General features: G+C 38.6%; 1 protein-coding gene across 2 annotated transcripts in view; it reads left to right on the top strand.

The window, feature by feature from the left end:
* The window catches only part of abcf3 (ATP-binding cassette, sub-family F (GCN20), member 3), a 72,930-nt gene that overhangs the window by 7,544 nt on the left and 38,378 nt on the right, over positions 1-27,008 (top strand). The window contains exons 3-4 of one of the 2 annotated variants that reach the window (XM_055201081.2): positions 153-229; positions 9,456-9,511. In XM_055201081.2, coding sequence (XP_055057056.1) covers positions 153-229; positions 9,456-9,511 — 133 coding nt within the window. Of the gene's footprint in view, positions 1-152; positions 230-9,452; positions 9,512-27,008 lie in introns of both variants that reach the window. The other variant, XM_055201079.2, reaches the window with a different exon arrangement.

Below are 27,008 nucleotides of genomic sequence, written 5' to 3'. Positions count from 1 at the left end.
GTAAGGAATTAAAAACTTAATACACACACTCCTGACAATCTGTTTGAAATGAACAAAGTGAAAAGGAAAAGCATTTCATTTCTAATTCCAGGTTAAAAGCACACAACATTAGTTCTCTGTTTATGGTTGGTGATTATATTTGTTGTTTTCAGGACGAAATGTAACTCTGGCAAGCAGCAGATGCTGTTGGAAGCTCCGGTGCAGTTATCACAAGTGTCTGCAGATGCAGGTGAGTTCAGTTCAGTTGATATTATAGTCAGTCATGATCAGGAATCTGCAGTCTTTTTGTTATTGAAAAAAATCTGCCAGTCATTTGGTAAATAAATCCCCTACAGAAGTTGCTCAACCAAAATGTGTCCTTACCGCCGTTCTTGAAGCCGTGTCAGTTCCAAAGGTGTGTTACATGTGAACCTCATGCGTGAAAATCATGCCAGGTGGCGCAAGAGTACAGTTTGCACCTTTAAGTCAACTGCTGTTATTTTAACAATCTAACTCAACAGTTAAGATGAAAGAAACAAATGTAATGTTAAGTGATATTTAAATTTCTTTGTTTTTTCTTGAAGCATTGCTTAACAAGTCACACTTGGGATGTATTCCAGGTTTTATATTTAAACGCATTGTAAAGTAGGGCTGGGCGATAGAGCTAAAGGGTTTAGCATCGATATAACGTGTTATATAATTCAATAGCGAAAATTATTAATACAAGCTTTTTAAAAAATGACAAGTACTAAAAGTTTTAATTTGACCACTGTATGTTTTATTTACAAACTTTATGAAGGCAAACAATAAACAATTTTAGTTTAGCATTACAAAAAATGTGTATATCTTACATAAAGATAAATTTGGTGTTAAATAAATGGAGCAATTTCGTCACCATAATGTTTGATTTCTGTTCTTTGTTTCTTGTTATCTGTTCTAAACTTTGGTGGATCGGCTCCTTTTTCTCACCTTCGTTTTTTAATGTACTGTAAACAGTGTTTCCCACAGATCTGAAATTTACTTGTGGTGGTAGCCTGTGAAAAGGGCAATCATTATCAACCGACAAAAAATGGTCTACTATACATGTGACAAAGAACTAATAATGTGTGACACAACACAATACATTGATTTATTGAACATTAATATTAATTTCATATTATAGTTCATTAATCTAACCACCCCAAACTTTCTTTTAACAAAGCTGACACTGTTTGTCAAAGCACCACAAAAACACTTTACAGTTTTTGCACTGATATATGAAGCAATTTGATGACCCCTTTTATCAAACTCAATATATACAATACTATGTATACTATATTAATAGACAGTGCAGGTCTATAGATTATAAATGTGACTGATGTTATAATGGTTATAGTTTCTATTAGATATAGGCACTTTTACTGCTTCTGCTCTCTTTCTATTTCTCTATTGCCGATTAAAAAAAGCTTAATCTACTCATTATTTCAGATTTAAAAGTTTACTTGTTGTCCTGGTGACAGGTGACTTTACATTACAGCTTTGCGTTTTTTATATCCTGAGTCAGCTTGAGCTTTGCTCGTTCAGTGCAGTGGGCTTGACATTAGCACTGCTTTTTGCTACAATCTTTGTGCAAACTGTTTAGATTTTAGTAAAGATATGGTCTATTAATAGTAAGACTATTAAAAAATGGGATAAAGAAAATGCAGCGCTTGGTCTTGACAAGAGCCATTTGTTGTCGCCATAGAAACCGGAGGCACGCTGAAACAGCACTTGAGCTTTAGCGCGGTAGCGCTCACGGCCATTCTCCAATCGTTTTACACACAATATTAATCAGACTTGGGACCCGAAGTAATAAACTAGGACCGACCCGGACCCGACTGACCATTTAAAATATAAACCCGGAACCGTACGGGTCCCGCGTCCTCAGTGAAGAAAGACCTCTAATGGTAAAACTCTGCTCAAGTTCAGAAACATGAAAGGATACAATGTGACACTGAGGTTGCTTCGCGTCGCACCCAATTCATTGAGAAACAGAGAGCATGTGAACCTACACTCATCGGGAGAGACACAACGTGCTTGCACGCAAAATGAAGCCAACTTGGATGCTATAAACACATATGCACATAAGCATATGTGACCATTTTGGTCGCAGTGTAGTTTCCTGGCTGCTCAGTATGTGCTGCAGTTGATCCAGTTTGCCGCGCTGGATGATGAGTTTGTGACGCGTGCATCATCTTCACAGTCACCCGACCCCCACCTCTCTCTCTCTCTCTCTCTCTCTCTCTCTCTCTCTCTCTCTCTCTCTCTCTCTCTCTCTCTCTCTCTCTCTCTCTCTCTCTCTCTCTCTCTCTCTCTCTCTCTCTCTCTCTCTCTCTCTCTCTCTCAACAAAACACGGGTCATCCAGTTGAGTTCAGAAAATACGGAAATTCGTAAAGTGATTTTTTTTTCCTGGGCGGGTCACAATTTACCTGGGCGCACTGCCCAAGTAGAGCCCATGTATGGGAAACACTGCGTCACGTTTCGGACTCCCCACAATAACGAGCCGGCTGGCAACAAGTCAGTTATTGAAATAACCAGCCGCAACTGAATAGCATCTAAATAAACAACATTATTCACCATAGAACAACGTTGTGCACTTCATCAACAGCCACACCAATGAGACGCTCCCGTTAAACGTCTGTTTGAAGCATATCTCTTCACTTTTTAACACCTACAAGCAATTCAGGAGAACCGAACTTTTGGACTCCACTAACTGCCTCAAGCAAAACTCTTGGACGTATTTTAGAGCAGTGGTTCTCAAACTTTTTCAGCGTGCGGCCCCCTTTGTGTACGGTGCATTCCTTCGCGCATCCCCAAAGAAAATTTATGACAAAAAACAGTTCTAAAACTTCACATTTTAATTAAACAAAAAATTAAATTATACAAAGTATTGCTGCCTTATTTTTTTAGGCTTAATATCACAGAATTCATGATAAATTAATGTATTTTATAAAAATGTCATAAAACTGGGGCCCCCTGGCACCATCTTGCGGCCACCCTTGGAGGCCCCGGACTCCAGTTTGAGAACCACTGATTTAGAGAGTCTATGCTGCGAACTTTGCATATTTTTGAGAATCCAATGTTTAGCTGATCATGATAACTGATCATTATTATCCACGTGAACACGACTGATTCTCTTCCTCGATGGAACGTCAGAGCTTTGTTTTCCAGGGACCAAAACTAATCGAGACACTCGCGTCTCCTAAATATTAATTAGAGCCCGACTGATATATCAGCAGGCCGATATTATCGGCTGATATAAGGCATTTTCCAAACTATTGGTATCGGCATTCATAATGGCCGATAAATGAATATCTAAAAAAAAAAACTGACAAAACAGCCTTCAACCATGTCATGAGTGTTGCCGTTGTATAGTTTGTCCACCAGAGGGCACTCTACAACCTCCCTGTTGGCAACACTTGTGTTTAACGCGTCACACATCCTGCAACCTGCTGATCCAGCCAGAGTTGGGCAGAGAGAACAACGGTTAAGTGAGTTCATGGTGAGTTGGTCACGAGACAACAAAAGAAACAAGTTTCTTTTTAAAATGCATTATCATATTATTTTAGTTAAAACTCATAAACAACTACAAATAACTAATGTTAGGGAAGTCTGTTAATGTTTTGTTGCACTTTTTTGGAAAAGAAATAAAATAAATAAATATCGGCTGATATGTCGGAATACCGGATTTTAAAACCAGCAAACATTTGTATCGGTATCGGCCTTCAAAATCCTTTATCGTCGGGCTCTAATATTAATTTCATATCTGAAAATACAGAACAGTATAATACATACATGTGTTGCTTTTTTCAGCAACAATGCAATTCTATAGACTTGACAAGAGGTTTAGCTGAGATTTTTCCTCTTATGTTTGAGACCTGCCTGGTTGAGAATTAAACTCCCTTAAACTCATCATCTCTCATTTTCTGCTTGCTTTTCCCTGCTTTGCACAAAACATTTCTGATGTCCACAGGAGCCAAGAGGGATCGATTTAAAATAAGATTATCATTAATATTTAGATACTTAATTTAGTTTTGTTATGTTTTCATGAGATAACTCGATCACGTGGCGTCTACTGGACTTTTGTATGCGGTTGCGCGCGGATGAATGCACAAAGCGCGAGCGAGGACATGGATTTGTGCGTGCATGCGTCAGTGCGACTGATTAAGATTCCTAATTCCCTTCAGATTCCCATCGAAAACTGCAGGTGATTTAAAGCGTAACTAAACCCCTGTTCAGAGCCTGACTCCACCCACTGGCAAAATTTGAAAAGTGCAAGAAAAGTGGGCAGATCCCAACGGAGATAGAGGGGATGAACTATGCTCGTACCAAGTGTGTGGTGAGATCGTAACAAGGGCGTGGCGAGCTTGAATCTGCTTACGTCACGAGTCATTTTTTGGACTCAACATCCAATAGGAAAATTCAACTGCAGTAGCCACCGTTCAACCTGAAGAGGGCAGCACTCAGACGTTTTTACACCATATATTGCAGTATTGAAACACTTTATATCCAAATGTCAAACTTACTAAAATCAATGAACAGCACTAGTAAAGCATCATTCTTACAGATCATTACCTAAAAAAAGTTGGTTTAGGGTTTAGTTACACTTTAAGTGATGTCTGTGGTGAAGCACAGGGGACGATGGTGTAGAGTAGGTCATGTGTTGACCGGTCAACGAATAAAATTAAAAGAACAGCATATCGTATAAATCCCCATCATGCTACAATGCACACCGTGAATTTTTTTTATCGCCAACTATCGTACTGCGAACTATCGTTACATATTGGCACCCTTGAAAATAAGCAAAGAAAGCTGTGAAAATAAATCTATGCTTTTTGAGCTTTAATGATTTTTTTTACAAAAATACAATGTTTCATTGATTTTTTTTTTTTTGAAAGTGTGGGGAAAATCACATAAAAATTGTTTTTCATAAATAGACCTGGCTCCTCTTCATTTAACTGTCTTTGCTACCGTTCCGCGTCTTGTATTATATCTGACGAGGTTTAAGTGATCTTAGATTATTTCTCCAGACCCTTCACATGTTGCTGCTCTCTCCTCTTCAGTAATTTTCTGTATGGGTCAGGTCAGGGAACTGGGATGGTGCCTGCAACTGCCATCAATGCTTTTGGTGTGATTGGCCCTTTAATCTACATCGGTACATAGCCCCCCGTCTCACTCAAGAACGTGCACTTGCCCAGGATTATTAGACATTGTAGAGATGAGAGAGGGAGGTATAAATGGTTAGGTTAATAGAAGTAATAGAAAATGTAATTGACAAGTATTAAAAGACAAGTTCAGTATTTTACACTTAAATTCCTGTTTTCAGATTGTTTATGATGAAATAGAACGGTTTTGACTGAAATTTGGACATATGATGCTGGCCCGAGAATTTTCGGGTGTTTGTTGTATCTACAATGTATGTATAGGTGCACTGGAACAATCTTTCCCAAAATGCATTAAACTTTAATTTACAAGGAGGTGAAACTTACCGAGTGGTCAGGGGTGTTCACTGATATGCTCACACAAAAATCGCTGCAAAAGATGCTTTCCAACAGGTTTTATCGTAGTTTTTGTCCAACTCCATTGACTTGTATAAGATGAGCTGTGAGGTACGCTATTACTCCGTGCCGGAAACGTTGTTTGTATTCTTGCAATTGGCAAAGGTGGATTATCGCCACCAACTGGGCTGGAGTGTCTATTATTCAAGCTCTCAGCGGAAGAATGTACGGGTGTGAGGCGTTTGGAAAAGTAGGTCCACAAGTTAACAACGAATGCTAAAGCACCTGTTGGAAAGCATCTTTTGCAGCGATTTTTGTGTGAGCATATCAGTGAACACCCCTGACCACTCGCTGAGTTTCACGTCTTTGTAAATGAAAGTTTAATGCATTTTAGGAAGGATTGTTCCAGTGCATCTATACACACATTGTAGAGGTGGGAGGTGATAGAACAAACACCCCCAAAATTCTCGGGGCAGCCGCATGTCGAAATTTCAGTCAAAACCGTTCTATTTCATCATAAAAATCTGAAAACAGGGCTTTAAGTGTAAAATACCGAACTTGTTCTTTAAAGTATGTATAGCCATTTCACTCATCTAATTACAATATGATATCTGGATATGACTTATTGCAGGGGTCGGCCGCTGCCCAATATTTTTTTAGCCAGTAGATGGCGGGCCAGCTGCTGTTGCCACACTTGGGTGTCTTATTTTGAATTAGCGTAGTATAGGCATCTGATCTTTTGTCAAGAAACATTGTTTTTATTTCCTATTTAAAAGACAAAAGACGGCATAAAAAATTGCTAAGAACATGGTTATGGGTCCGTGTATCATTCGTTCAATCGTTTTTTCAAATTAACTCTTTCACCGCCAGCGTTTTAAAAAAAAGATGCCAGCCAACGCCAGCGTTTTTCATGGTCTTCTTTAAAAATATAAACATACAATATACCAAATGAAAGAACAGACCCTCTGCTTTCAAAAAAAAAAAAAAAAACGTTTCATCCTACCTTAAGTGGTTCTTTTGTAATCAGCTTTTGAATATGGGTAGGTTTTTGCAAAACACCACATTTTGAGCAAAAAGCAGAGATAATTCCATTTTTGTGACAGACTTTTCATAGAGATCCCATTCAGAGGGCAATACTTCCGGGTTTAAAAAGTTGCGGAAGGGCGCCACCTGGTGGATAATAGCGGCATTGCGGAATTACGGAAAATCTCGTCATTGGCGGGGAAGCGTTTTCTCTTAATTGACGAGATATCTCATCAATGGCGGTGAAAGAGTTAAAAACAAATAAAAAACGGCTTGGGTTTTTTTCATTATTTATTTCCTGAACTAAAATGAAAAAAATGAGTAACGGGTTTTCTGATTGTGTGCTCAGATCAAAAAAATTAATTATTTGATTAGACAAATGTTTAATTTAACACCTTTATAGGCATAATATATCAATGAAATTATTTTAAGCAGATCAAGTACTATAGTGGTAACATATTACAGGCATTTATGCTCTCATGAAAGACTCTTACAGTCTGACTTTTGAACTTTATTCCTTTTTTTAATTAATATTTATCCGGGACACACACATACACACCTAAGGTTTAAGGAGGTCTGCGCAGGACTGTTTTTTTTCCGTCCAGCTCTCACAAGGTTCTATTCAGTAAACCGCTTAAAATACACTCTGTGTTCACCCGCTTTATTTCCTGACCTGACGGGTCTGCAAAACCTAAATCTCATTTCCAGACACATTCAAATGTCTTTAACCGAAAGAGAGATTAAGTAGCCTATAACAATTATAAATGGTATACAAAAATTGTATTCGTGCCAATATAAATATTATTTTAACATTGCACTGTCAGCTGAGAAAAAAATGTCACAGAAAAAGTAATGAAACATAAATAATAAATGAATTGGACAAAGCCTATCACTCAAATTTCTAACCAACATAAACCGAAACCATATTGCCCTACTGACTAATGAAGTAGACTATTTTCTGCCAAACTATTTCAAACGTCCTTGCACAAAAATAAGGTTGTTGGCTGACAATGGTTTCAGTACCAAACAGCTCCGTACAGGTGGTCAGAATGAAGTGCGGATAAGCTGTCAAAAGATGTTGGGAGTGTGATATTGTAAGTCAGACCACCCGCTCCGCCCAAAGTATAGGTACCCCAGAGTTCCGAACGCTATCGTCTTTATACTTAAAAATTTCATCCCGCACCGCATAAAATATTTTTTATCAGGTAATACATATTATTTATCAGTGTGTTATACGCGAATAAATAATAGTGAAAAAAGTCCAAATTAGGATTATGATTAAAACAGCGGCACTGGCTAAATGAGATGCAAATACATCCTAAATCCTGTGAAATGTTGTGTTTAGAGCAGAGTTCCCCAAATCTTACCCTGGAGGGCCGGAGCACTGCAGAGTTTAGGTTCAACCCTAATCAAACTTACCCACCTGTGATTTTTTTGAGTGATCATGAAGAACTTGATTAGCTTGCTTAGGTGTGTTTGATCAGGGTTGGAGCCAAACCCTGCAGTGCCCCGGCCCTCCAGGGCAAGATTTGGGGAACACTGGTTTAGAGTTAGGTTAGGGTGAAGGTTTAGGATAAAACAATGCTCACCTGGCAAGATTTTGTTTGCTGTATCCCTTCTATCCACAACCGCAGGTGTGGCAGGAATGTTTTAGGCGTGGCGGCCCGCCATGGTAGAATGTATGTAGCGGTAACCCTGTATGCACTTATATTTAAGTTCACTCATATCTATGGTTTTTTAACCTAAAGATTTAAGGCAACAGGTTTCCTCAAATGGTTTGAGTTGTGTTAACTTATCAGGTTTTACAGTATGGCTAATTTATACGACAAGTTGCTGATTCAGTATGTTGTAACTTTTCTTGTTAATTGAGTCTTGGGGTATCTTATGCCTAGAATTAGTCAAGGAGGTTGTATGAGTCTTATAACTTCCTTCAAAGTTTGATCATTTGTGCATAATGTACAACAAATGCATATAGGGTGTCAGACTAGATTTGCATCATTTAAAGTTCAGGTGCTCTTTTAAAAATATTTTGGGTTAACCTTAAACATGTTACCCCTTAAACCCCCCTTCCCACAGAGCCCCCCACATAACAAATCCCAATTTAACTCCTGCCCACATCCAATATATTGTTACAAACGTATACGTACAGAACTTATCAAACAATGCGTGAGTAAAGTATGGAGATCTGTTTCCTTTTTTGTGCTTAAATATCAAAATTGACCAGTCGGGTCAGCGACTGTTGCATCCCTGCTAACACCACATTTTAACACGTTTGTAATAATTACTTTACCACTGATGTAACGATTAATCGTGCAAATGCGCGTTTTCTCAATGAATGAATTTAAATGAATTACGGTGAAATGCAGGCACATCCAAAAGCCAGGGGCGCTCTCGGGCAGAAACTCCACTTGTGCCACAGAAGAAGTAGCATTACAAACACTATTCCAGGAAATGTCTAGAAGAATATTTATATTGCCGTTCTTCAGATTGTTTCAGGTATTTTCATGATAATAAAGAATATTTTGAATGATTTTGTTTGCTTTTTAAATCCACGTTATAAATGACTCTGACTCATAATGATTTCTATAAATCTTATCCTGTCTGAGTGAGAAAAACGTTGCAAATAACATCAGAAGTAAAAATTTATTTAGAAACACATCCTAATAACTTATGTGACTGATAAGATGTAAAGCGGGTTCATTTAGATCATGATGCTATCTGTTGGTTAGGTGTATTAATATGACCGTTTGTGACTTTACCTCCAGCTGTTAGTTTAGCGTTCTGTGCACAGTCCAGTCAGTTGTAAGATCAATGGTTTAAACTGTAAGTTTAATCAAGTGTATTTAGATTTTAGCAACTCCTCAGAATGAATATATCACCTTTTTCTTTTAAATTCTCCCAGCACATCTTCAATTTCTCACATTTTTCTTCAGCAGCGTCATCTGCCAATGATGTTCATGGAATATGGATGATAAAGAGGAACCAGAATACAGTAAGCCAATGCAAACTCTACAACATGATTAAAAAAAGATTATTAATATACTGGTTACACTTTACAGGTTGTATTAGTAACCATTAGTAAATGCATTAAATAACATGAACAAACGATAAACAATATAATTTTTCAACATTAACTAATCTTTATTAATGTCAGTTATTGTCAATATAGTTATTCATGTTAGTTCATGGTGAATTTACTAATGTTAACAGTTACAATGTTTGATTTTAGAAATGTATCCATAAATCTCAAAATAACATGAACTAAGATTAAAAGTGACATAGAATGATTGAACGGAGTATTTATCCTTGTTCTGTGATGTGACATGTAGACAAAAAATTTTTTGTTTGGGTCTGTAATGCCTTAGAAGCTTCCTAAAAACCTCTCTCAGATAGCTCTATTAGGGTGGGGGATTTTAAACAAGTAGTTTTGCACCTATTTGGCTCCCCCTACTTGCTTAACTTGCAATCTCATTACTGATTGGCTGACTTTGCTGCCACTCAAAAAATGTAGCCAATTATTTTAAAGTGGAGGGGCATTGATATGCCTGTGATGTCATAAGCATCAGTTTTTCAGATTGGGCTGTTTTCTGGCTGACATTTCTAAAAGAGGAATTTCTATGAGACTGAGATGTTTAGCATGTCTAGCACTTTTTGTATGTTTGTGAATGTGGGTAGACTACCATTATTCAACAAAGACAAGGTAAAAATGGTTTTTCATTCTCTGTCCCCTTTAACATACTGGGGTCGTGTCCGGCACACAAAGAGACTTCGATTACTCTGTTGATTTTGGACATACAGATATGATTTATACATCATTTAAAACGTTAAAGTGTCTAGTTTTTTCTGTCCATTCCTTATAAACACAGAATATTGTGCTTTTCGCAAAAAAACTTAATGCTTGGAATGTCTACTTTTAAATGATGTAAGTGAAATTGAAAACAAATATTCTCATTCGATATAAGCTGTATGAGGAGGAGGAGAGGTACAGACTTTTCCTGTTACCTCATTATCTGTAATAAGCTGAGATCCCCACATCCCCGCGCTATTGAAGTGGACGAGCAGAGACATTCATATGCATAACTCTCACCTCCTGCTGTCAATGGTTACTTAATTTCTGATCCAGTCTCTCCACTCCACATCCGAGTGCACCAAACATGACATCTAAATCCTTATTTACTTGCGTATGTGTGTCACTTAAAAGTTGTCTCCAGACGCGAGTGATTTCTTTGTCCTTCCGTCAAACAGTTCACACGACGGGCACACACAAACACATGAGGCATGAAATTTAAAGCGCTTTTTAGTATTCTTACAAAAGACGCGATTGCACACATCTAAATCCTTATTCACTCGCGTCTATGTGTATATCTAATGCATGTCCACACATTTCTTTGTGCTGCTTTTACAATCATTCATAAGTTGACCACGCTCATCTGTTGTGTTTCTACAATAATGATTAAAAAAACCCCGCAAAGAGTCCAGACAAAGACGAGCAGGTCTTCTTCTGTGCTTTTTACTACGCAAAGTAAAACTCTTGCTGGCCAACCACACACTGACTCTGTTGACCAACCAGTACCTTTATCAGAGTGTGTGTGTGTGTGTGTGTGTATTTACATTCTATTTAAAAAATTTGTTATAAATTCCCAAGTAAACCTTATCATGGTTTTCCTACAGAGAAAGTAGTTTCCTCTTACATTCCTGCCTACAAGGCTCATTATGCCGCTCATTATGCAAGTCTATTGTTTCCTCAGCTGTCAATCACAGATTATTCAGGAGCCATGCATAAACATTTTTCTCTCAAAAATACAAATTGTACATGTTGTTCATATAATATTGTAGCCCAGTTTGTGCTGAACACTTTTGCCTGGTTGACTTTTGCCATTATTATGTTTTTAAGCAACTGAAAAAAGCACAAATGTCAAAACTTCTCCAGGGCTCTAAAAACCGTTTAGACCCAAGAGGGTTAATAAATGCTGTAAAAGTATTGTTTATTGATAGTTCATGTTAGGTAATGCATTAACTAAGTGTTATCATATACAACCATATTGTAAAGTGTTACCAATATACTAATAGCAGATTAATGTAATAACTGGCGATATATTGCTTAGTTAAACATTACATTGTCTCAAACCTGCATGACATACAATATATACATATATTTTACAGAGGTCTTTATATTTATGCTTTTGGCAGACGCTTTCATCCAAAGCAACTTACAGTGCATTACAAACTATACTTTTATATATATATATATATACCTTTTGCGCTGCAAACGCAATGCTCTACCACTGAGCTATACATCTCTTTTTCCAACAGGAAATGGAAAAGGAGATGATTTAAGGAATGTATGGTCACATGAATTTAAAGATCCCGTTCTTTCAGTGTTTTTGAAGCTTTGATTGTGTTTACAGTGCGCAATATAACGTGTTCATGTTTAATGTGTAAAAAAACACATTATTTACATTTACATTTAGTCATTTAGCAGACACTTTTGTCCAAAGTCAGTGTTTCCCCTACCATTATATAAGGGGGGCGCCCCGCACTCCTTACGGCTCCACCCGCCCCCCTTGAAGGTCAATTAAATTTGACTTGATTTTCTTTAAAGTGCCAGAGAACAATTTGTTATTTTATTAAAGCGTAACTAAACCCCTGGTCAGAGCCTGACTCCACCCACTGGCAATATTTGAAAAATGCAAGAAAAGTGGGCAGATCCCAACGAAGATAGAGGGGAGGAACTAAGCTCGTACCAAGCATGTGGTGAGATCGTAACAAGGGCGTGGTGAGCTTGAACCTGGATACGTCACGAGTTAATTTTTGGACCCAACATCCAATAAGAAAATTCAACTGCAGTAGCCACCGTTCAACCTGAAGAGGGCAGCACTCAGATGTTTTTACACCATATATTGTAGTATGTGAAACAGTTTATATCCAAATGTCAAAAAACTTACTAAAATCAATGAACAGCACTAATGAAGCATCATTCTTACAGATCATTAACTAAAAAAATTTGGTTTAGGGTTTAGTTACTCTTTAAACAAACTAAACAGCCCTCAAGTAATATGTTATTTATCTTATTTCCACAATGGCATGATTCTGTCAGTGTTTGCGTTTACTTACAATTATCCAATTGAGTGCGCACATTTATATTTTACTGTTCGGCTTAATTTACTGCACATGCTCTCTCTCTGTGCAGCGCGCGCCTCTCTCTCCCATAACTGGTGACGGTGTTTTGAAAGTCCGCCTCCGTATACTTGATTTTTCTGCGTAAACATCAACAGTCACGGATGTTACTGACAGAGAGGACGACTGATCGATTTTATCATGACTTTCCCACACACGCGCGCACATTATCTCCCTCTCTCATGCTATAAATGCCCGCGCCGCGCACGTGTATGGTAGTTACTCTGTGTAACAGTAACATTGTATGCTGTCATATTTCTGAATTTGCGAATGACGCGAATCGGGCGGCGCAATTGCCGCGAAAACACGCGCTTTTCCCTTTAAACACGTCTTCGCGCAAGTTGAAAATATGCAGCTCAAGCGAAAAAACTCAGAGCAGCTTCAAGAACGCGCACGCAGGATCTTTTGACATTGTAGAGAGAGAGAGAGAGAGAGAGAGGTAAGAATGGTGCCAACGTTGAGAGAACTTAATAGAAGACTAAAGTATGTATGTCATTCATCTAATTACAGTATGTTAACTGGATAACACTGGTTATAACTCATTGTATAGTATAAAATAATGTATTTTGAATACACAAATCAAACCTATATTAATTGTTTTACTAGCTGCTGACCAGCATGAATCTCTATGGCTAATTTCTAAGACATGTTGTTGATACAGTACTGTGTGTTGTATCTTTTCTTGATAATTAAGTCTTTTGGGGTAGCATCTTATGCCTATAATTATTCAAGGAGCTTGATTCTTTTAACTTCCTTCAAAGTTTGATCAATTGTGCATAATGACATGTGCAACAAATGGATATAGGGTGTCAAACTCATAGACTTGCATCATTTAAGACGCTCTTTTTAAAATATTTTGGCTCAACCTCTGACACAGATTTAAAGCTGAAACTTATCAAATCCTATCAGAAGTCCAGAATGTCATTGAAACACACAAGTGGCTTTGCTGTCATCAGGATTAAACGTGTTACCCCTCGAAGTACCGCTCCCCACAGAGCTCCCACATAACAAATCACAATTTAACCCCTGTATATACATACCCCCCAAAGATGTAAACCTAGGGGAAACACTGAAAGTGACTTACAAATGAGGTAAACAATAGAAGCAATTAGAGCAACACAAGAACAGCAATACATAAGTGCACTGGAAATAGTCTCATCAAGTCCAACACAGTATACATAGACAAGGGTTGATTAGTATTTTTTTTTTTAGAAATATACAGATAAAGAGAAAGGAAAAATATATAAAGATAGTAAGTCCTATATTAGGAAGTAAGGTATTGGCGGAAGAGATGTGTTTGTAGCTGATTCTTAAAGACAGCTACAGAGTCAGCAGTTTGTATCGCGACCTGCAGATCATTCCACAGTTGTGGAACAGCTCCTGAGAAGGTACGCGATAATGTTTTTTTCCCTTTTTGAGATGGCACCACAAGCCATCGCTCTGTGACAGAGTGCAGGGATCGAGAGGGTATGTAAGGCAGTATAAGCAAGTGAAGGTAAGGGGGTGCTGACCCAGTGGTGGTTTTAAAGGCCAGGAGCAGAGCTTTAAATTTGATGCGAGCTGCTATAGGATGCCAGTGTTAACTTGACAGAGGAGTGACGTGCACCCTCTTTGGCTCATTGAAGACCACTCTTGCCACTGCATTCGGAATCATCTGTAGGGGTTTGGTTGTGCAGGCTGGTAGTCCAGCCAGTAGCTAATTGCAGTAGTCCAGCCTGGACAGGACAAGAGCTTGGACTAGGACCTGCGTGGCGTGCTCATTTAGGAAAGGTCTTATTTTCCTAATATCGTAGAGGATGAATCTACAAGAGCGAGCGGTGCTGGTAACATGCTCTGTGAAGCTAAGCTGTTCATCAATGACCACTCCCAGGTTTCTGGCTGTCCTGGATGGCGTGATGCTCTAGGAACCTAGCTGAATGGAAAGGTGCTGTTGAATCTTAGTTCAGATGATATGAAAAGCAGTTCTGTCTTCGCACGATTAAGCTGGTGATGGTGATCCTTCATCCAGAGTGAGATGTCCTTCAGGCATGCTAAGATGCGGGCAGAAACTGTGGGATCATCAGGGTTGAATGACAAGTGGAGTTGAGTTTCGTCCGCATAGCATTGGTAGGAAAAGCCATGTTTTTGAATGACAGAACCCAGGTATTTTGTGTGAAGAAAGAGGAGAGCTGGTTGAACACCACACGTTCAAGAGTCTTGGCAAAGAAGGGAAGAAGAGAAACTGGTCTGTAGTTCTCTAGCATAGCATGATTGAGTGTGGGTTTCTTCAGCAGAGGGGTTACCTGGGCCTCTTTAAATGCTGCGGGAAAGGTACTAGGGTTGTGGTGATAGACAATAGTATCGTGTATCGACGATCTTCAGACATATCGCCAATGCCAGGATTTCATAGCGATAGTCATGACGATAGTTGGCGAATGGTTATTATTATTATTATTATCATCATAGTTTTACATTAAAGTCCACAATGCATGCTTTTCCTCGCATGAGGGTTTGAGGGCTTCACTTAACATTGAGAGCTAGTAAAGAGAGAATTCCTTCTTGCACGTACCTGCACTTAATGTGCGCATCTTGGACTACTTCTAGCACTAAATCCAGCGTGCCGCGTCATGAGCAGCTGCGCTTCTCTCTGTCTCACGTGCACGCGCTCTCGCGTCTGTCCAAAGTCTAAACATAAACTAAAGTAGTAATCCTTATGTCTTTGTTCAGTTTAATGCGTTTCATGCAAGCTGAGGCAAACTTTACTTTTTGTTTAAAATATGTCCCGCTGCATAATGGCGCCTCTCCCACTCTCGCGTACGTGCAGAGAGCTGCGCGCTCTGTCAGATCACTAGGTATTAATCCTGTTTATGATATGCATTTCAAGGAGTTGTAGCAATACATCCCTCGTGTTTAATATATGATTGTGTTTAAAATATGATCGCATTCCGCTGGGCCGATGCGTTTAAAAAGGATCCTCTGAGAGCACCACTGCTTGACACGTGTAGCCTTCTGCAACAGCACTAAACAAATGCATTGATTTGTTTGTATGTGCGTGCACGTGTGTGTGCGTGCGCAGATGCATGTTTGTACAGTTATTAAGCAGTCATGTTTAGGGTTTTAATGACGCGCTCGCATTAATGGCATCAGTTTTAAGAAGGTTGCAGTCATGACGGTGTTGCTCTTGTTCTTTTTTGTCCACCCATCAAGTGACTTGTTATAATGAGTAAAAAATTAACAAATAAAAAATGAGTAAACAACTGCCCCCCCCCCCCCCCGATACTATTGTGTATCGCCGATCTCTCAGGCTGACAATAGGACGATCTCAAAATAGGACATGTCACCCAACACTAAAAGGTACCAGTGAAAAGAGATGAATTGATAACTGATAACTGACAAAGAGATGGCCTGAAGGAGATGGCCTGAAGGAGACGGGTGGGTATGGGATTGAGCATGCTTCAGATAGAAGAGAGAAGGGGGGAAGCGAGCACTCCTCAGAGGTATGAGTATGCACAAGAAGCGGCGGTTTGGAGAACTGACTGCTGATAGTATTCGTTTTCTTCATAAAAAGAAGCAAAGTCATCAGCCGTTAAGTCAGATGAAGATGGGGGGCATGCAGACTAAGAAGAGTAGAGAAGGTCTCGAAGAGAGTGTGAGAGTCAGGTGAGCAGTTGATTTTAGAGTGGTTATATAAGGTCTTAGCAGAAGAGACATCCACGGTGGAGGCGGCAAGAAGAGACTGATAGAGACAGAGGGCAGCAGGATCTTTCGATTTACGCCACCTCCAGGTCGGTCCAGATGTCAGAGGGCATAAGCTGTCTAAGCAGGATGTAAGAGTGGAGCATAGATTGTTGATTGCGTTATTTGTATCTAACAGAGAGAGTTGGTTGGGAGTGTGGAGCGTGGAAGAGACCACAGAGGATAAGCGGGAAGAAGAGAGCGTGCGCAGGTTGCGCCGGAACGTGACCAATGGGGGAGCATGTGCAGTGACTGGGGGAGTTAGGTCAATTTCAAGAGTGAGGAAGTGTGTGTAGGGTGTGTGTAGTGGGGTGACCTAGGTGTGGTAAGTAGAACAGCAGCGTGTGTAGATAAGATCTAAAGATTGCCTGACCTGTGGGAAGGTGAAGTTGGGACTCGCTTGAGGTCAAAACCAGAAAGGCCAGAATGTGAAGCAATAGCATTAATGAAATGTGCTTTGTTTACTGCAGATTGGCAGTTCCATACGCCAATGGGAAAAGTCAGTGAGGCGGTAGTGGATGGAGGGAGAGTGCAGAGGTTATTGACATTTAACCCGTGCGACATGATACAACTGATTTACGAGTTGTAGTAACAGTAGAGATTTGAAAACACATGGTAAAAATAGAAGATTAGAAAATATGCAAGAGAGCCAAAAAAAGAGATAAGTAGTTAAATAAAAAAAGTTAGTACAAAAAGTGCAATACTCAAGTGCCAGGTCGGCATTTCTGCTCGGTGGAGTGGCGCAGGTAGAGTCGATGGTCTTTACACTCTTCAGTCTTCATACGAGGAGGGCTGCACACGACGCTGCTTAAATAAGTGCTTGAATTGTGGACTATAACTCAGCAGGCCACGCCCGACAACAATCAACAACTAATGGCCGAAACTAACATACGCAAGGACGCACAGGACCCAACTCGATTGCAGCACGTGAGACAAAGGTAAACAAGACAGCGTTTCTTAGCAATGAAACTGCAATAAAACTTTAATTCAATTCAATTCAATTTTATTTATATAGCGCTTTTCACAATACTTAATTGTTTCAAAGCAGCTTTACATTAATAGAAGCAGTAAAAGCACAGAAAAACGACTAATAGCACAACATAATACACGATAGCATAAGCAGTCAAATTTGCTGCGGCTATGACTCGACATTATAAGCGAGTGTATTACTAATGTAACGTTTAAAAGAGGAAGCTAAGTTAAGCCCAAGAAGGCTGCCTCCCCGGGGTAAAAAAAACCCTAGGAGAAAAAAAACCCCGGGCTGTTTAGCCGAGGAAATAAAGTCCTAGGAGGGAAAAACCCTTGGGAGATATATATGTATATACACACATATAAGCGGATAAGGAGAGTAAGCGGAGATTAAGCGGGTTCTGCCGGTGATCGTTGGTCAGCCATCAGCTGGGCATCACATTGAGGGACGATCAGTAGATCAGAGATGTGTCGACTTTCACATTTACCGGAACTGGGTCTGTTTGTCCCATTGTCCTCAGGGTCGAGGACAAGACAGGGAGAGAAAAACAAAATCATATTAGCGTAGGGGCCGTTCACATGTAATTGCATGTAATGCAAGTGTCACACTGATGTGGTTTAATCAGCTTAGTTTCAGACAGACTAACTATTGCGGCATAATTATATTATCCACAGTTGAGGATTTTGCAAATTGGGGGCCCACTGCGACGGTATATATGGTAACTAAGGGTCACCTTCCGATCTTTAAGAGAAAATGAAACCTGTCGACCCGTTTGACTAAGGCCTGTAACCCCACTGTCGTCGTTAATGCAGGTTCAGTGGCAAACGGGTCTATATTGCATACTATTTACAAGATCACGAGAAAACGCCAACATCGCAACCTGACCATACGTGTCAACCCGTTTGACTAAGGCTGGAGGCCCCACTGTCGTCATTAATGCAGGTTCAGTGGCAAACGGGTCTGTATGGCAAACTATTCACAAGACACATGAAAGCGCCAAAATCGCAACCGGACCATACGTGCCAACCCGTTTGACTAAGGCCGGAAGCCCCACTGTCGTCGTTAATGCAAGTTCAGTGGCAAACGGGTCAGTATGGCATACTATTCACAAGACACACGAAAATGTCAAAATCACAACCCAACCATACGTGCCAACCCGTTTGACTAAGGCCAGAAGCCCCACTGTCGTCGTTAATGCAGGTTCAGTTGCAAACGGGTTTGTATGGCATCCTATTCACAAGACACACGAAAGTTCCAAAATCGCAATCCGACCATACGTTAAGATAAGGTTTTCATTTATTTATTTGGTTGGTCTGTGTTATGACCGCGAGTGCTTTGTTCCGTACAAATAACTATTTCGAGTTAAGTACCTTTACTAGACAAATTATGCGAATGCTTTGTTGAAGAGAAAAGTTTTAAGTCTAGATTTAAAATTATCAACTGTGTCTGATTCTCGGACATCGGTTGGTAAATCATTCCAGAGCTTAGGGTCTAAGTAGGAAAAGGATCTTCCACTTTTAGACACTTTTGATAGTCTAGGGATAATCAAGAGACCAGAATTTTGCGACCGTAGTGTGCGTGATGGATTGTATTCTGATAGTAATTCTCTGAGATATGAGGGTGCTAGGCCATTTAAGGCTTTGTAGGTGATTAGTGATATTTTAAAATTGTATGCGATATTTAACTGGTAACCAGTGTAAAGATGCCAGAATTGGGCTTTATTGACCATCAGGGATCAAGTATTGCTCTTATGCATACTATAAACAGTTAGGTATGCAAAGCAATTTTAGCTTATATAATGGGTTAGGGTTAATGTATAAATCACAAGTTATTGTCATTTGAAAGTAACTAGTTACATTACAATATTACTGACTCTGAACTGTAATGAGTTACACTACTTCTGCCTTACTTTTAAGTTACTTTCATCAAAATAACAGAAGTATGACTAGGCATTATAAAATGTTAAAATGCAGTTTTTTGCTGCTTATAAATCTAGAAGTTATGTGTTGGCCCTCGAGCGTTGAATAGCCACAGTGAAGATTTATGGCAAAGTGCAGTAACAATCACTGTCAGAATCATAAACACAGACAAATGATCTGGTAAAAGTCTGGTGAATTATGGTACACACACCAAACACAATAGAGCTAGAGCCCACTATAATGCAACCTATAGCCTAATAACACGGCAAGACACGCAACCTCTTTTTATTTCTATTCTTTTATTCACTTTTAATTCGGATTCACAGCACAAACCTGGCATGCACTGGGTTGACACCACTTATCAAAAATTGCTATTGGATGATTAGGCCTCAAGGAATACAGCTCATTTCAGTACAATATATGGATTACATGTAGGCTTAAAGGGAAACTTCACCCATTTGCATTAAGCTTTGTACCGTTAGAACCCCAGTCATGTTTTTGAATGGTCGTGCACCATTCCCTCAGTTTCCCCTGAGAGGGGAGAAATACTGATTTCAGTGAGGCACTTCCTTCTTTCAATGATGTAAAAATCGTCATTTTGCGTCATTGAAAGAAGGAAATCCTGTATCTCTATTGAGTGTGAAAGACTACAGACACTCATTCCTCATTTTTCCAAGGTGGGGGCTATGGGTGGGACCCACTCGCGCTTCAGACCAATTACAGATAAGTGGGTGGGACTTACGAAAATATACGAACACAGACCGAACAAAAACGATCAGCCGCCATCTTTATGCTAAGCTAAGCTAAACAGAAGTTGTGGAGCGAGCCGAATTCATGTTACAATAACAGTGGAAGTTAATCAATATTACATGGAAGAGGGTGATTTCGCAAGCGTGATGCTCTAATCCGCTGTGCATTGCACCTTTATGAGCCACAATACTGCAAAGAGCTTAGGCAGATGTAGGAACAGAAGCCCGAGGAGAAGCCGGAGCCTGGGCGTCGGCTGGGTAGAGGAGCCCGGTGAAGACGCAGCAACCACCGGCCTCTGCTGCGTAGAGAAGCTTGGACAGACTACTGCCTGTATTCTCGCTGTGTGCTTGCTTTATTACATTTCTGCATCAGATAAGGATATGGGCGTTTGTTTGGTGAAGGTTTCTATGCAAGAGAGGAACTTTGCGCGCGTTTGGAACGTTTATTTCACGGACATGTTTCGGTTTACGAGCAGACGCGCTGCGGAGTATATAAGCTTGGACGGACTCGCGCCGTTTGCTTTCGGTTTAACATTTCTGGATCAGATAAGGATATGAACGTTTGTTTTGTGAATGTTTCTGGTCGCGTGCTTATTTCAAAGACGTGTTTCGGTTTACGAGCACAAGCTCCAAGAGCTGAGGCAGCGCGTATGTGGAGATATTATGCAGGGGACGGGGACGCGTTTGTGTGGAGGAGGATGGAGGGATAAACGGACGTCTGACTAAAGTGAGTGTTTATATTTTCTTTGTTATACTAACGTGGCATTTATGTACACAATAGCATATCTGAGCGGTGTTTTATATGTCTATATTGTGAGAGCAGTGAGGCCAATAATAACACAAATGCACTCAAAAAAATAGTTTTTTCATTCAACATAATTGAATTAAGGAAAACTTTTCCACGAAATTAGTTTAGGCTTGTACAACAAGAATACAATAAGTTAATTTAAACAAATAATCTTTTGTTGCACCAACTTAATAAATATATTTTCATTGCTCATAAAAATATCTTGTTCAATAAACTTAATTCAATTAAGGAAAACTTTTCCACGCAATTAATTCTGGTCTGTTCAACAAAGACAAAATAAGTTCATTCAAGCAAAAACGTCTAGTTAAACCAATTGTCAGTTTCTATATAATACTAGTAAGCATAAGCACATGTTAGCATGCTAATGACACATTGGTTAAACATGTGAGAAGAGACACATGTTAGTGCTCTTTAAAAGAACTACGTACGTCAAATCCACAACTTAACCACAAACGCCACTCTTCTGCACGATGGTAACCAAACAATTCGTAAAAATATAACACAATCGCTTCTAAATCAATAAAATAAACCAACATTAAACACTATAAAGTCTTTCTCTTTACCTAAAAATGCATAAAATAACACTTAATTTAAAAGAATACTCTCCAATGGCAGTTGCATGCAAAGCATGCTGGGAAATACCGATTCACGGCCCAGTAAGTAATAGCAACAAAAATCATTAATGTGCTCCCAATATAAAACGATTTAGTTCATGTAATTTTTTTTAAATTTAAGCAGATTGACCATTATAAAAATAGGTTGAGACAAAAAAAATAAAAAATTGTGTTGGATTAACTTGTTTCATTTAAGTAAATTAGACAAGGTGCAAAAATTTTTTTTTGAGTGTGTAATTACAGTAAACAAGAGACAAAAAGAAAATTGGTAAAACTATATAAACATTTTATATGCATACCTTTTTTAAGTACTTGGAAAGACATTTGTACTGCGGATCTGAAACCGCACGTTACTGTTTGAATAAGACTTGGCTACACACCAGGCCAGAGTGTTATTGTGTGTACCACAATGTAACATCACGTTTAAAAGTAAATCATGATTGGTGTCAGTCAGACACAGTGGTGGTGGCCATTTTCTTTGTTTTACTAACGTGGCATTTATGTACATAATAGCATGTCTGAGCCGTGTTCCGATTAATAGGAGTGGCTTGCAGAGCTGTGCATTGTGGTGCATAGTGGCAGTTGTAGTTTTTCATACAAATGTGCTCTAAAGTCACATTTTGTCTTTTCTTTGTCAAATAGGCACAAAATTCTACATTTATGTTACATTTTGACTACAAATATGACTCACTTTCCATAAAGATTAATGTTCCTATCGGTGAAATGGCCCTTTAATAAATGCTTAAAGGTAGGGTAACAGATTTGATCCTGAAACATTTTTTGTTATGCTGGTTAAAAGTCTCCTTACATCCTGATAGCAATCACTGTGTTAAGTTGTTTAAATGTATTTGTAGAAATTTATGTTATCTGTGAAAGGCGTAGGACCAAAAAATGTTCAACAAATCATAGATTTCGGTCCGAACGGACGTTTCCATTTTTGTCCCTCATACGTAAGCGTAATTTGAATGCCAACCGCGCAGCGAGTCCACGCAGACACCATACGTCATCGGCGTGTTCACGTGCGCTCACCTCCTGCCTGTAAACACTGAGAACAACAAACTTTTCTGCTAAATTGACAACCTACACAGGAGGCACAAAACTAAAGGCATCTTTTATAACAACAACAGCAAAAACTGCCTGGATCAGCAAGAGCAAAAACCGAAATGAACATCGGTAACTTTACTGCTTTACCCCGAGATGAAACAGCTGCAGGAGGCAAAGGGTCTGAAAGAGTCGTTGCACTGTTTATTTTGGTAAGGTAGGTACGCGATATGTTTGTATTGAGATGGATTCAGATATTCTACTTTGATGAAACATTGTGTTGCTTATGAAATTTGTGTTCGTTTACGGATTAGCGTAACGAAGTTAGTTACTACGTCTACACAACCGAAAGTGTGCTTAAACTAATTCTGATGTAAACCAGTTATTTGGTTATTTTGGAAGTGTTATTCGACTTTGTACTGCAAAGTTTTCTCACTGCTGAATGAGTCATAAGATGTGACCGTCTGATCTGTGCGTGTTCATGTGTTTTGAAAGAGGCGTGACTTTGGATGGCGATTTGACTTGAGGGTGGGATCGGGATTTCATTGCTAGGCGGCTACCGTTAGTATTTTTCAAAATGTGTTACCCTACCTTTAATAAAACACAGACAAACTGCTTTTTGCCAAACAATGCATATAGGCTACCATACAGGCTAGTAAAAACTTTAAACAGTGATGTTTAAATGTACTAAATTATATTTAGATAACCATGTTTAAGTCTACATTAATGTTACATTGTAGTTTAGGTTGCTATTTGTAATAAAACTGTAGATAGCATATTAATAGCCTAGCAATCTATTATGTATATGGACTGTAACCATAGCAATGTTAGCTTACCTTGTCATTGCTGGTGTTGATATGGATTTTACTGACAAGCTTTCTAAAAGTCTCTTTACATCTGAGGTTCAAGCAGCATGTGAGACCGACAATAGAAACTTTCTGTTGCTTTTACTTAGTGCTCTCATTCGCAGAATTATTTTTTTACCCTGCATGCATGTGCGGTGGTACTGGACCCGCAGCTTTTTCCTGTGTGGATGCTGGTCGCGCGGCATTGGTCAAAAATAAAAAATTAAAATGACACATTCTAATTTTTAAATGCATTGTTGTAACGTGCGTTACTAAGGCTTTAACGAGTACAATATTACCAAAATTTTTGTAATGCATTATATTACTGCGTTACAGCAAAAACTAATATATTACTGTAATATATTATATTGTGTAATGCATTACTCCCAACACTGGTAACCATATTTTGTATGTAGTGAGAGCAGTAGGGTGTCAAGTGTGAATGTGTGTCAAAGCTCACGAGTCATGGCTCACGACCCGGGTCAGGTAGGAAGGGCCCCTTAGCAGAATTTTGCTTAGGGCCCCAGGAAGGTCAGAATCGGCTCTGGCTGCCACTAATGACTAATTTTCTGACGACTAATCTTTCAACAAATTTTTTGATTACTCAACTAATCTAAATGACAATTTTTTTTAACTCAAATGTTTGTTATTTCATTGTGTCCATTTTATTTTAAACTCACTGGTGCCATAAACAATATACATAACTTAAATGTTACCAAATAAAAAATTACAATGTAAATATATAATAATAATAAAAAACTTCCAGTGCAAAGTAGTTGCTTAACAGAAAAATTGAATGTTTCACTTCTCTTCTTTGATCTATCACACTAAATTGCATTTTAACACAACTGAATGCTATTTTTACATATTTTGTTGTCAGACATAAAACAAGTAGACTATTAAATAGTGACTAAACACGACCCATTATACCTCGTGTTTAATCCAACCAGCTGTTCCTTTTACTGTTGCTAAAATCCTGATTAAAAAATGTGACATTGTCTGACAAAATCACCATATATTTACACTGAAGCTTTACTGCTGTTGCTCTTCTCATAAGTGTTGTTGTGTTTTGAGACATTTTTTACGTATAGGAAAATTAGTGGTGCAAATTCAGAAATATAAGAGAATACCCAGTTGTTGTTGTTACACAGACTACAGGACACACGTGCGCAGACATACCGCATCATAGGGAGGGAGAAAGCTCGCACACAGACTCACACTACTGCTAATCTTTCTTCAAGTCATGTTAACTCGATTAGTCGTCTTTGTCAGTAACATCCGTGACTGTTGAAGTTTACACAAAAAAGAAACTATATGGAGGAACGCACTTTAACTCTTTCCCCACCAGTGTTTTTAAAAAAAGTTGCCAGCCAGCGCCAGCATTTTTCATGATTTTCACAAAAGTTTAATGCCTTCCAGAAAATGTTCTTCTTTAAATATATAAACAAACATATATCAGATGAAAGAACAGACCCTCTGCTTTCAAACAAAAAAAAGTTTCATCCTACCTTCATTAGTTCTCTTGTAATCACCTTTCAAACATGTGTAGGTTTCTTCAAAAACACCCAATTTTGAGCAAAAAGCTGAGATAATTCCATTTTTGTGAAGGACTTTTGTTAGAGATCAGATTCAGAGCGATCTTTAAAACATACACGGAGTTCTTTCTCTTTCACGTGAGGCGCTACTTCCGGGTTGTGTAAGTTGCGGAAGTGCGCCACCTGGTGGATAATAGCGGTATTGCGGAAAGACGGAAAATCTCGTCATTGGCGGGGAAGCGTTTTCTCTTAATTGACGAGATATCTCTCGTGTGTGTTTCTGTAAGTGCGTATAAACCATTTAAAAATATGTTGCACATATATAGCATTGTGTCACTGACGTGTAAACAACAGTGTTGCCTCACTCACTTGTAAACAATAGTGCAATGTATGTAATCATATTGCGCACAAATATAAATTATCCTGTAGTAATATGATAGCCAATGTAACTGAGAATTACTGTCTAAACTGTTTAAAAACAGGTTGCGCACACATGGGATGTTTTCTCGCGTCTTCCTGTCTCAAAGCCTACGGATTGAGAAATGGACACTGGTGCAATGCAATCTCGGAGTCATATTAAAGCACACAGTTTAAATATACTGTTGAACAATGTTTAAAAGTAGTCTAACTAAAAGTTGCCATTAATGACAACATGATAACAAATGAATAAATGACTTGTCTGTAAGGAATAATATCGTTTGATTATGATAATAAATAGTGATTAAATATTCACTTGCGGGGAGGAGCAAGGATGTGCAGACACACAAACAAATGCACAGGGAATAATAAAACAGACAGATTTGGACAAAAAAAAACCCTTGAAATTCAACGCCTGTGTTGGACCGTGGAGGTTGTGCTGAAATTATATTGAGAATTTTGGCATCCCTATTAAATATGTCAAGTGTTTTCTAATATGTATATATATATATATATATATTAGGGCTGTCAATAGATAAAAAAAAATAATCTAGATTAATCGCATGATTTCATGAGTTAACTCGCGATTAATCGCAAATTAATCGCACATTTTTATCCGTTCTAAATTTACCCTAATTTAACACTTTTCAGGTTTTTAATACTCTGATCATATATACATATATAGATGCTTTATGCAAATGTATGTTAACAACAGCCTGTTTAAATTTTTAACAGAACCATCAAGCCATTGTTTTGTATATGCATTTTCCTTTAAGAAGAATTTTCTTTCTCCATTTTTATTTGATGCTGCATCATTTTTGACATGTGCTGTCAAATTTAGTCAAAATTAACAAATTTTCAAAGAAAGTGTTGTTCATATTTTGACATTCTCTATTAAAACAGAGAACAATGCATGATTTGGTGGAATATAACAAAATATGACATAACTACACCTGTTTGAAGTTGAAAGAGTCAGCAAAGTTAAATTACCAGAAAAATCTCCACATCCATACATTAAATTACCACATCAATACCTTAAAATCACTGATAAAACTATAAGATTTAGCACACACAAAGCAAAAACATAATCAATATATGTTAAACTTTTTTCTTTTGTTTGATTGACATTGTGACAGACTGCTTAAAATTTAAGTGATCTAATATAATGTTACACATCAGATATTTTTACCCAACAGTTAACCAAACATTTACTTAAGACATAACAGATTATAAATCCTACCTGCGTGAATTCTTATCAAAACAGATATTTGTAAAACTTTAATTTTGTGTAGATGTCTATATATCCGGGTCACGGACTTGCGCGTCTGTGTGCACGCGCTTCAGATGTCAGTCAGTCAGCGTGAGGAGATCGCTTTTGAGTCTTGTCGCTCTTAATAACTCTTTAACAATAATCAGGTACCGAACTTTATCTCTCTTAATGACTCTTTTAACATCAAGCAAGTCCTGCAGTCTATTTTCTAAGTCATGCATAAAAGCGAAACCAAAATGAATTGAGACGCATCTTTGCATTAGATTAAGCATAAGGAGGACGGGAACGTTACACCTCAGACGTATAAATATAGATCATTTCAGATGTCCAAGGAGCATTTAGAGCATTGGATTTGCTAGACCAGGGGTTTTCAAATTGGGTGAATGTGAGCCTCCCCTTAGAGTAGGTAAGGACAGCCAAGCCCCCCCGC

Source organism: Misgurnus anguillicaudatus, chromosome 2 (genome assembly GCF_027580225.2).
Source record: "Misgurnus anguillicaudatus chromosome 2, ASM2758022v2, whole genome shotgun sequence".
Taxonomy (NCBI): Eukaryota; Metazoa; Chordata; class Actinopteri; order Cypriniformes; family Cobitidae; genus Misgurnus; species Misgurnus anguillicaudatus.
The sequence above is the reverse complement of the archived record's forward strand: the minus strand, read 5'-3'. Positions and strand labels throughout refer to the sequence as shown.